Here is a 12,650-nt window from a genome sequence, read left to right as displayed (position 1 = left end):
GTAAATTGTGGTTATGGCCTCATATAGAAAAGTCCCAAATAGGGCACTCAATTCTCATTAAATGAATCTCTTGATAAGAGAAGAAAATCACCGACACGATTGTTTCCCGTTTTGTTAGTTGTCAGATGCCCATCTGTCCAAAATCCTTTACATGGCCAAAAGATTGGTTATGACTATTCATATGATAGTGAAGTGGCTTTCCGATGCAATCTTGGTTACATCCTAGAAGGTGCCAATGAAATAAGGTGTCTGACAACCGGTAGTTGGTCGGCAGCACCGCCGACATGCAGAGGTGGGAACATATAGTTTGTTATCGCAATGCCAATAAAAAATGTCTTTGCATTTACAGTTATTTGAAAAACACAGAATCTTAGTCTTTTATTGTCATATTAAAAGTGTAAGCAAATATTCTAACATTTACCGTAAATGCCCGTTATAGTGGCGTTCTGTTTTCTTCTGAATGATTATCTCTTCAATTATGAACGAGGGTTAAGTAATATCTTAGAAGCATCTGTGAGCACGACACATGACCCTACAAGGTTGGTGCGTTACCCTACTGTGGAATGAGAGTTCCAGATCATATAAAATTCTACTGGCTTGTGATGCAACTAAGGAACCCACTTACTGGTGTGCCTGGTAGTGTTTTATACTAAGTCGATCACTTAAAATGTTGAGCCTCGGTCAAACTACGTGCTATCAAAATACAACTTATATTGATAACAAGTGTATTATGAATGGTCTCAACACATTTTTTTCAAATTAATTTGGGGCCTTAAAGTAGTCCTTTTTTTCACATGCAAAACCGTAAAATATCTTTGGAAGCTTTGTGAGAACGACTTTAGTCTCATTTCTGCCACACAAAAAGGCAAAATAAAAGAAAAGCGTTTGCAGCTAATTTTAGATAAAATTTATGTATTAAATGTCTAAAAAATGCATCATCATTGCCTTCCCTATTGTTTTAAATACCTAGCCATTGTAACGTCTAAGAGCATGATTAACCATGTTTTACGTATTTTGGTCACGCTTTTGAAGATTGTCGGTAATTTTATTAGTTACCTATTAAGTACATTTTTCACAGTATTGGCGCAGTTTCCATACCTATTTCCAGCAGTGTATTTAATAGAATGTAATGCATTTCAAGTTGCGTTGCCTCTCTAATACTAATACTTTTTTAAATACAAACACAACAAGTACTAAATACAAAGATCTTGAAGATCCAAAACATTATGTTTATTTTTTCAATTGAACAAATAAATATAACAATTGCGCTTATATTATGAAGCTACTGTAACATGAAACTGTTTCTGGAATTGCAAATGATTTACAAATTTTCACTTTAGGGAAAGGTTAGTAAACGGTCAAGTTGGGAACGTTTTTCGTTGCTGGGGTAAAATCATGAAATTTTAAGAAGTGCGTAATAAAAGGTTTATTCTCATAACAAGAACTTTGACTGTATAGGACAATAAGCATTGTTATAAACTTACTGTACGTTTACTAACCACCACCGTGAAAATATTTTACATCAATGAGGCACTGACTGTTGTTGTTACTTTAATGTTTCTTCCATTGCCTTGCAATTTATACTACATGAAACTATTGTTAATGATAGGAATGGTAGAAACAGCTCTACTGTGTGAAACAATCAAATGGTTAAAGCACAGCTGAAGTGCATGAAACCAAATTGTGTTGATGGTATGGACAGCAGCTATACTGCATCCAATCTATTGTTGATGGTAGGTACAGCTATACTGTATGAAACCATCGCTTGTTAATAGTACAGACAGTTACACTGTATAAAGCATCTCTTTTTAATAGTAGGGACAGTTATACTGCATGAAACCATCTATTGTTAATAGTAGGTACAGTTACACTATATGAAACAACCTATTGTTAATAGTAGGGGCAGCTATACTGCATGAAACAATCTCTTGTTAATACTAGGGACAGCTATACTGCATGAAACCATCTATTGTTAATGGTATGGACAGCTAGAGTGAATGAAACAATAAATTGTTAATAGTAGAGGCGGCGAATAGAAAGGGGTTGCCTTTACTTTCTGGCTGTTAAATGGCAGACGGTGATTCTATTTAGCTAATTTATCAGTTAGTAGTGTAGTGGCTTGATTTGTGCTCTTTATTGGATGTATTCTACTTTTTAACATTTACCTATTTTAACGAAGAAACACCGTCAGACATTCATGTCAGTTTGCGGTGCTCATCGACCTGTTAACTTAAAAGTTGATACAATAAACACTTACAGAGAGGAAACGGAAACGGCTATCCTCGCATATTCCCTGTTATCGCACATGGCAACTGCAAACGGTATTTATTGTTAATAGCCAAACCCAATAAACTGTTATGTAACTTACATATCTAGACTTTCTTCTCATATGTGTCTACGTCATAGTAAGCCATACTTCCGTTGTTAGTGTAAAGTATAAGGTACAATTAGTGTTCAACCAGACAAAGCGAATACGTTACTGGCGAACTGGTCAAAGCACGAAGTTTAAAAGAGAGAGAGAAAAAACAACTAATTAACATTTCTTGTTCTGTTGTATAGAAATAAGGTGTCCAGCTCCAGACGTACGATCGAATGTTCGCTCCGATCAATCCTTACCCGAATATCCTTATCAGGGTACCATGCGTTTCTACTGTGGAAATGAATTTGAGTTAAAAGGCCCCAACGAGATAACATGTAACTCGAATGAACAATGGTCTAACATCCCTCCGATTTGCGTTGGTGATATTCTTTAAAACACATAGTGCACACATGGCATTGCAATATCATTAGAGCTATTGACGTTTCTTAGACATATACATGCTGCAATGGAAATCCTTATATTTATTAGGTTTAAGAACTGGCCAATGTATATTGGACATATATATTTATACATTTTATTGTTGTTTTACCACTTTAATGAAAATTTAAGGGTATAGTTTGTATAAATTGGGTTTATAAAAAGAATTTGTAAAGCTATCTTGATATTTTTTACCTTTACACCGTCGCATGAAGTGCTGGATATTTTAATATAACTTTGTTGAATAGTGAGAAACAATTTGGGATCATCGATAATGTTCTTTTTGAGATACTGTATGCTTTCTAAATCTACTTGGTGGAGAAACACGAACATTTTCGTCCAAGTAGAGACATCTGGATGGAAAATGCACATTGTTGTTACATGGAATGTTTAGACAAATATAGAACCCTATTTGGTGTATTAATTAATTACGTCACACGTTGTCCAGTGGATTGTTTAATACGACAGCATGAAATATTATTGTCATTGTAACCACAAAGCTTGTAAATCCGTTCTTGTTTACTTTCTTGAAGTAAACATTTAACGTTAAACACGTTTCATGACGAAAGCTGGGTCTAGTTTCAATTTTCGTCGGAACATTTTGTGCATCTTGATGAATATGTTATTGAAACAACTTTCAGCCTTAATCATCTGCATAGTGAATAAGACGGGACGGATATGTTATGAAACACTTCTGTCATAATATTTGAATGTTAATATTAGCCATTGCCTACACGCGCCTAGCGAGAAATTTGCCAAAGGAGGGGCGAAGCTTGTAAGCAAACTATCTAAGCGTAGCGCCACTTTGAGTTGGCGCTTAGCGTACATGAAAATTTTGGCCGAAAATGTATCCCCGATCGCTGGAAATGGCACTTCCCAGGCCTTGTAAGTTGCATCGAAGCATTTTCTATTTTGCAATTACTAGCGATATCATAAACACAACATATGCTCAAGGAGGGGGGGGGGGTGGGGTGGTCGCATTTGAATGCATTTGTCGCATTTGAATGTTATTGTTTTTAATTACAGCTACTTGCGTTGTGCCCACTCGTCCATACTATGGTCGATGGTTGGGCAATGTTAGAGATGGTGACACTAAATCCGATGGATATGGTCTAACATACACATGTAACAACGGATATTTTAAATGCCAGATATCACCATTAAGATGTATAGATGGGGAATGGATGCCACCTCCACAAACGCTCTGTCTTCGTAAGTACACTACGAGAATAACAGAGCTTAACATTCTGTGATTAGCCTAATTATACAGAATAATATGTATGTGCGTATAAACCTGATCCAGGCAGGTATCTATACATTCACGTATTATCTTTATGTCCAATCTATTTTTTCTCAACAGAGATGCAAAACAACGTTTTCAATTGGGCATATTACTATCAGAAAGTACCGAATGATGTTTTAATCTGTTTCAATCAGGTAGAACTTATCAGCAAATCATATCAGCAAAAACCTACTTCCTTCGTATGGAGGATTTTAGTGTCATTTCACCGTAGATAAGAGACTTCGTTACTTTTCACGCTCTTCTCTCAACATTTTTTTCCGAACAATCACTAACATCTTTCGCACTATCATATAAATCTGGTTTCTTTCTTAGTTAATTCATAAGTTATTTTTTAGTTATTCATAAGAATAGAGAGTTTACATATCAAACTTCTCATGAAGTAATAAGTTTGATTTCACATCTCGTTTTCAATGATTTAGTAAACAGTATTCCTTTGATCTCTCTTTTAGTCGTTTGTTTAATCCAAGTCACTCAAGACGCTGGTATTTCAGTGAATTTCAGTCATCCTGATGGTATACCATGTACTAACATCAGATACAAACCAGTAAGAACAATTCGGTCATTCACCTGTAGGAGAGGGTATAGAATACCACAAGGCGCTCCAGGTCAATCAACCTGTCGATCAAGCGGAAGACTTCGCGGCCAATCGTGGTCTTCTCCAACGCCTACATGCGAGAAGAGTAAGAAAGAACTTAATTAAAATATAATATTGTACTGAACTTTATCAACTGCGTTATCAATGTGAAAAAAATCTGAATTATAACCAAATAAATGTCTGTTCAGTATAGGCTGGCAGTGAGAACGAGTTGTAGACTTTCTATAGCCGCACAGAATGTACTATTTATTTATAGACCATTATAGCTCATAACTCATTTTACCCTTTATTAGAGCTAATATTTATATCTTGTTTGGTCCTTGCTACGATGTATTCAAGGGAGACATACCTTCCTTTCCGAATTGTAAAGCAATGCGTTTTATTAATATTCCTAATTGAGATAATATCAATTTTATTTGTACCGTAATTTTTTTGTTTCATTCGTACCAGTTCTGTGCCCACCGATTGCCATACAGAACGGGCGAGTAAGGTATACACTAAATGCACGTATAATCCTAACACTGGAACAAAATACCACCGCAACGTTCACGTGCAATAATGGTTACTACAAAAGCCACCATAGCTCAAGTTCATGTGATTTAGGAATTTGGACTAATGAACCACCAAGGTGTATTGAAGGTATGTGTATGCAAGCTAAACGTGACACAAAAGCCAACGAAGAAACTGACTTTCAAATACTTTATAAAATCCTAATGTTATAAATATTGTATTTCAGGTTGAATGTTCTGTACTCAGTAATATTAAATATGCTTGAAGATGTCAAAGCATAAACCATATGCAATTATGTTGTCATCTTATGAATTAAGAAACTTTCAAAAGACACCACGCGACCAAAAGTACACACAGATACATATATTGATGTTTGAATTGAATTTTTGTGACGTTTCTTTAAAACATCTCACAGCAAACATGAACATTTAGAGCTTGGATAATATTGAGTAATTATCCAGAAGATTCAGTCATTTTTTATCCATTTTTTATATGTTTTGTAACAAACTGAGCACATATCTTGCGAATTATTAGATATTTGATTTATATTAACAACTATACAGATCCAACAATCGAGTATGATGCCACTTAAAATGGTTGCAGAATTACTGACATGTTAAAATAGAGAACAGGAAAATTATTTATGTATTATATATCAAACTTTTAAATAAAAACCAGCATAGAGACATCTATTTTTTCTACTCCACCTTTTTGAGAATGAAAATATAATCATTTTATATTTAAGAGCCCTGTAGTGAATCATCAATTGACTTTGGATACTGGGAAGCTGTATACAACACACCTGAATCGGAACCAGGCTCCGGATACCGGTTAGGTGGAACTATTGCCACCTTCAACTGTCTACAGTATGGATATGCCACAGATGTAAAACAGACGTGTCTACTTGGAAGTTGGGATGGGCAGCGACCATTCTGTAGAAAGAGTAAGTGATGTCTTGTTTTTAACGTATAACTTAACAAATTAAAGAAAATCAGACTCAATAAAAGTGCAAGCAATATCACATTATCGCCGATTGATTAGCGAGAATATATCTTGATCAATCTTTATTATGTACAACAGATACACAGCAATTTGCACAAGCAGTTTCTTTTATTCCTACTTAAATATGTGTGAAAAACAGACATCCGATTAAGAAAATAAATTCGATGAAATGATGAAATGATGAATTGATGAATTGACGAATTGACGAATTGACGAATTGACGAATTGACGAGTTGGCGAGTTGACGAGTTGACGAGTTGACGAATTAACGGATTGACGGACTGAAGAACTGACAAATTGGCGAATTTAAAAATTCAATTAACTGAATGCAGCTATGTTGTTGTTAACAAAGTTGTGAGCCTTAAATGTTACTATTTTACCTCACGATTTCTGGCTTATTGATCAGAATACTCCAGGCTCCATGTAAATTTCAACAGAAACGAAGAAATATCCTTCGCATTTTTCATTCTTTAATTTCATTAGTTCCTTGTGAAGGTGAGAATTTGAATAATGGTCGGGTAGAATACTCAAGCGATCGTGTTGAACATGGTACAGACCGATCTTACATTTGCGATGACGGTTTTACATTACGAGGAACGGTGCATCTACCTGTGACGCCGGACAGTGGACGAGAGAGCTTCCTGAATGTGTCGAAGGTAAGAACACACCCAAAATGGATTGAAAGCTACCAACTAATCAGCATACACAAACGGCTTTATTTTAAACTGCAAACATGTGCTTTTCCTAAGAAAAGTTTGGAAAGCATGGGCCTACGCTTCGACTATAGTTATTTTTAAAACATGAAAATACAATAATAATAATAATAAATACTACTTATATAGCGCCTCCCAAAAATCTCGAAGCGCTGTACAGTAAAAAGAAAGTCATAAACAGATAAACCAGGCTAAGAAACCAAAAGATGCAAACTCAAAAAGATACGAAATACAATATACAGATAAAAACAGCTAAGATGTTAAGACTATAGTAACCTACAAAAATAAATCAGGCTAAAAAGCAAACTAGTAACCATATAAAAAGAAGCAAATACTGTGAGAGTTAAAGACAGCTAAAAAGGTAAGTTTTCAAATCTTTCTTAAAACTGTTTAGATGAGTTGCTTCACGAAGGTCCCTAGGCAAATTGTTCCAGACTTCGGGAGCTGCAGCGCTGTAACATCTGTCTCCGTAGAATCTAGTGTTGCACCTGCGAGGACGACTTAGAAGGGTTTCGGACGACGAGCGGAGACGACGTTGTGTTGAGTAGGAAGCGACGAGGTGCGTCAGATAACTAAGGGCCGTAATATGATATGTATATAATGATATATATATAATGATATAAACAATTTTAGACACAACGTTGGTGTGATATCGACAGAAGCGCAATTTTAACAGATCTTTTTTGCTCTCATCAGGTTATGAATAACAAAGGAACTTGAATTTAACTTGAAATTTCAAAATGCAGTAACCATGCTCGCAAAATCTTATCTACGATAGCTGAATTTTGATTAGTTGTTGAAGAGACATATATCTACGACAAACATTTTGTGGCCTCATGCACAAGTTCTTATTATAATCTAATTCAGCGTAAGTGACCTACAATGACTGGGATAGCAGCGATAAAAAGTTATATTAATATAGTGGAAAAAATTGCTAATAAAGAAAAGAAACACGACGTTTCGGGTACAAACCCTTTAACAAAGTGAGCAGAAACACTACTGAAACTGTAAACAGCGAGCGAAGAAAGATAAAATGGTCCAATGCACACACATGAAAGAAGCGAAAAGTAGCAGAGTAAAGGACTTACAACAAATCGAATTTGGAGTTTAAACCATAAGGGGATAAGGTGCTAAGTTCGAAATAAGTCTATTCTCGTATTTTAGTCGATCGATATCAGTGCCTCCGGGGGACAGAGCACACGTAACGGAAAAGTCAGTGATCTTACAGAGGGAGGGTGAATTGAAGTGAGAGGCAACAGGGTAACCAGAAAACTTGGATTTGATGAGGCGTAAATGTCAGTAATTCGATCTGCCAGTCTTCGTTAAGTTTCACCTATGTAAAGTAATTTGCAACGTTTACATATTATAATATAAATCACATTGAAATAGAAGTACATGAAAATGATGTCTAATTATAAAAGAGTTTTTATGGCCAGTGATACGAAGCACAGTATTATAAATAACATACTTGCAGGTATTGCATCTACTGCGATTACAAGGGTAGTTGCCGGGAGTGTCGACAAGGGTGGGCTGAGGATGTGATGCCCTCATCAAATGATCCGCCAGGTTGTTCAGTCGCTTATACGCTGTAATAGGCATCTCCGTGAAAACGATCGATCGATATCAGTGCCTCTGGGGGACAGAGCACACGTAATGGAAAAGTCAGTGATCTTACAGAGGGAGGGTGAATTGAAGTGAGAGGCAACAGGGTAACCAGAAAACTTGGATTTGATGAGGCGTAAATGTTCAGTAATTCGATCTGCCAGTCTTCGTTAAGTTTCACCTATGTAAAGTAATTTGCAACGTTTACATATTATAATATAAATCACATTGAAATAGAAGTACATGAAAATGATGTCTAATTATAAAAGAGTTTTTATGGCCAGTGATACGAAGCACAGTATTATAAATAACATACTTGCAGGTATTGCGTCTACTGCGGTTACAAGGGTAGTTGCCGGGAGTGTCGACAAGGGTGGGCTGAGGATGCGATGCCGTCATCAAATGATCCGCCAGGTTGTTCAGTCGCTTATACGCTGTAATAGGCATCTCAGTGAAAACGTCCTCGGTGGTAGGGTCACGTGTGAGGGTTTTGAAGTTCCTGTACACGGTGTGGCGAATGTGTTGTAATAAGGGATGGAAAGGAAGTGTGAGGGGAATGCGATCGGTGTTAGTGACGGCGTTGGTGGGTTCCAGAGTCGATTCTCGGCTGATGAGGTTAATGCGTTGATTGGCGGTAATTATAACTGAGGGAGGGTATCCCCGAGATCGGAAGAAACCATTAAACATAGAAGATGCGTTGTCGAAATCCGAAACCTTGGAGCAGATTCGTTTTGCTCTCAACAGTTGAGATGAAGGAATTGAGTTAATGCAACTTGGGGAATGGCTGGATGAATATAGCAAGTAGCTGTGTGAGTCCGTTGGTTTGAAGTGAATATTAGAAACGATGTTGCTATGCTCGATAGAGAGTTCCATGTCCAGGAAGGTCACCGAAGACTCGGAAATAGTATGTATGAATTTCAAGCAAGGATGGAAATTACTAACAAAATCAATAAAATTTTCAAGGTGAACTCTCGAAAAAACTGATACTCCCACGATATCATCGATATAGCGATGATAAAGTACGGTGCCACGGAAACTAGATAACACACGCTCCTCGAATAGTCCCATGGTGAGGCACGCTACCGATGGACCCAGCTTGGTACCCATAGATACACCTGTGAGTTGCCGGTAATAGTGTCCATTGAAGTGGAAGGCGTTGGTGGTTAGGACCATCTCCGTGAGCCTTAATAAAATGGTGGTGGGTATGGAGGGATTACCGCGTTGGTCGAGGTAATGGCGCAGTGAACTGAGAGCGAAATCATGTGGTATAGAAGTATAGAGGCTGCTCACATCCAATGTGAAGAGAAAATGGTTGGTAGCTTCACGGTCAAACTTGAAATCGTTGATGATGCGTAAGAAGTGCGGTGTGTCCTGAAAAAAAAGTTGGTAACGTTTTGACGATAGGGTTAAGGACCCCGTTAATGAATTCTGAAATGAAGAACGTAGGACAGCTGTGACTGGATACGATTAGCCGACCGGGTTTGTTGTCCTTGCGGATTTTGGCAAGCATATAAAAGTTAGGAATTCGAGGGCCAGGGTGTATTAAATTGCTGGCTGTAGCAGGAAGAACCTTTGTCTGAATAAGTGATTTTTCTTCGGCAGTGGCCGTTTTTTGGTAGGTAGCAGTAGGGTCACTGTCGAGTTGAACACAAGAAGGAGGATCAGACAACTGTCGCTCAGCCTCGGCTACATATTCGTCACATCTCCAGACCACTGTAGCACCACCTTTGTCTGCTGACTTCATAATGCGGTCACGATTGTTCTTGAGTGTCCTCAGGGCAGCTAGCTCACCTTGTGTGATGTTGTTGGAGGAGTGTAGCTTTCGCGGAAGAAGTCTCTCGACATATATTAATATATATGTGTATTACAAAAAACGATGTTTAGAGCGGAATGTAGATAAGGACAGACGAATTTTTGTTGTGTAGAATAACATTGGATCAGTTCGGCATTAAACATTTCAACTTTCCTACTCAATATTTCGATGAAACCGTTAACATTTTTTTTAAAGTATCCAGCTGAATGAAAGAGGTAGAGGTATGTGTGTGTGTGTGTGTGTGTGTGAGGGGGGGGGGGGATGTCCCCTCTTCCTAAGGCAGATGAAGCAGTATTAAACAAAGTGTCAATTTGCGACCGTTTACATCATTATTGAATTCTCCTTTGATAGTTAATTGTGACAGGCCAACATCAATACATATACATGGCCATGGTGACCTCGTTGAAAGCCAGTGTTATTATTGAAATTGGTCTAAGGTATGTCCACAATGAACAAAATACCTATTTTAAATTGGGTATTAGTTTATGTTGCCTGACCTAACAGGCGTAAATTAGTTTATGCTTTTACACATATCTGGAAACAGATAAAAGGAAGGTCAAACTGACTAGTACCATATGTAATTGGTTTAAGCTAATAACTATAGTCTATAGACATTGAGTATAACATGTTAGGCCTACATATATTCAGTCGTATTTACCTTCCAATAGCAACATATAGTTTCTTTGGGTTTTATTCATACGTCCAGAGTACAAGCGATATCCATTTGCTGTACTTTAATCATCAGATCCATGTAGCGAGAATGAACTCGACGGGAAAGGATGGGATCTTAGGTATCGCCCTCATGCTCAAGATCGTTATTTTAAATCGTCCGGTACAATCGCCGCTTTAGAATGTCCGCATGGATACGAAAAATACAGGAGAGAAAATTTGCCAACGGGGATCTTGGCGAGGAAACAGACTGTTTTGTAACAAAAGTGTGTGGATTAGTGCATTTTGTGATTGAAGCAATTTGAAGTAAACAATTTACAGTTAAAGAATGGTTCATTATAATATTGTTACAGTGACCACAATTTATAGTCAGTGTAAGATCAAAATTTAAAAAAAAAAAAATAACAGTGAATCCAACAGCAAATCCTACAAAAACACTGACTTCAAAAATTCCTTTGATCAAAATTTAAAGTTAAGATGAAGTTAATCGTGGCAATTAATAAAGTATTTGATGTGAGTTCTGAACGAACCCTAAGTCTAAATGAAATCCATACATGTGGATGTTTGGCAAAATGTTATTTATTTGATCATCTTTGATTCATGTCACATAAACATAAAAGGGGGAGTAACATTAATGTGTTTCACTGAGATCTTTTATACGATTAGATGTAGTAGAGACAAACGTTAACATTCAAATAGACAAGTCGTTTATGTATGTATGTATATTAGATCCTCCTAAAAGCAGGAACTCGCAAAGAAGCCTCATTGGCTTATCAAAGCCGCAAGCTGACCGAAGTCAGTCTCTTACATTCATATTTAGCGTCCATGATTATGAGTTGTTAATTGTCAACAACTCTGTAACTGGACGACATACATTAATCTGGGAGAGACTCGAACCGGTTTATAAGTCAATACATTAAGAATACAGTTATTGCTACAACCAATCCTCATTATATTTCCCCGGGAAACCCTGGAGCAATTTTTCAGTCCAGAAACAACATAAAATCACTGCTATTCGAACACGTTCCTATAAACTATCATTTGTAGAACCTACTTTTACCCTTAACAACATATGTTCACTATCGAAACAATTGTACTACGTGTTATCATAAGCATACATACCACTAAGGAAAGAAAATACTGTGTTTGCGGTTTCTTTTAATAACGTAAACATTTGCAGTCTTTCTGTGCTAGGTTGAATCACAAGAGTCTACCATGATAGAAATTAGTTTCCCGTTTGGCAACATTGGTGAAGGCATTGCATGTAGTAAATTATTACGATATCAAACTTGATGTTTATGTTAAATTGGTTACATGATGTTTTAAGCGATCTGACATTAGCATATACTGGCGTATGCCTCTCTCACAGTTGCATGCCCAGAAGAAGGGTTACAACATGGCCGAGTGGAATATAGACCATCGCGCCCGGAGCACGGCTCAGAACGTATATTCACATGTGAGGAAGGTTACCACCAGCACCTACGAGTTGTTGAATCAATATGTAATGCTGGCGTTTGGTCGACAAACGTTCCTGTTTGTACTGAAGGTAAATGTCAGTGCATAATTAGCAGGTTAAGGCACACTTTACTGTTTTTGCCTTAAAACAAAGGTAATTGATATTATGACATCATATGTCATGACGAGGT

At 37.1% G+C, this 12,650-nt stretch overlaps 1 protein-coding gene across 13 annotated transcripts in view; it reads left to right on the top strand.

Moving 5' to 3' along the window:
- Positions 1-12,650, top strand: part of LOC139964060 (sushi, von Willebrand factor type A, EGF and pentraxin domain-containing protein 1-like) — a 495,975-nt gene that overhangs the window by 20,583 nt on the left and 462,742 nt on the right. For 12 of the 13 annotated variants that reach the window (XM_071965388.1, XM_071965391.1, XM_071965390.1 and 9 more), the window contains exons 5-7: positions 119-292; positions 2,560-2,739; positions 12,374-12,550. In XM_071965388.1, the coding sequence (XP_071821489.1) occupies positions 119-292; positions 2,560-2,739; positions 12,374-12,550 (531 nt within the window). Of the gene's footprint in view, positions 1-118; positions 293-2,559; positions 2,740-6,723; positions 6,864-11,080; positions 11,271-12,373; positions 12,551-12,650 lie in introns of those variants that run through there. The other variant, XM_071965399.1, reaches the window with a different exon arrangement.

This window comes from Apostichopus japonicus, chromosome 22 (genome assembly GCF_037975245.1).
Source record: "Apostichopus japonicus isolate 1M-3 chromosome 22, ASM3797524v1, whole genome shotgun sequence".
Taxonomy (NCBI): domain Eukaryota; kingdom Metazoa; phylum Echinodermata; class Holothuroidea; order Aspidochirotida; family Stichopodidae; genus Apostichopus; species Apostichopus japonicus.
Note: the sequence above shows the minus strand (reverse complement) of the source record. Positions and strands in the feature narration are given on the sequence as shown.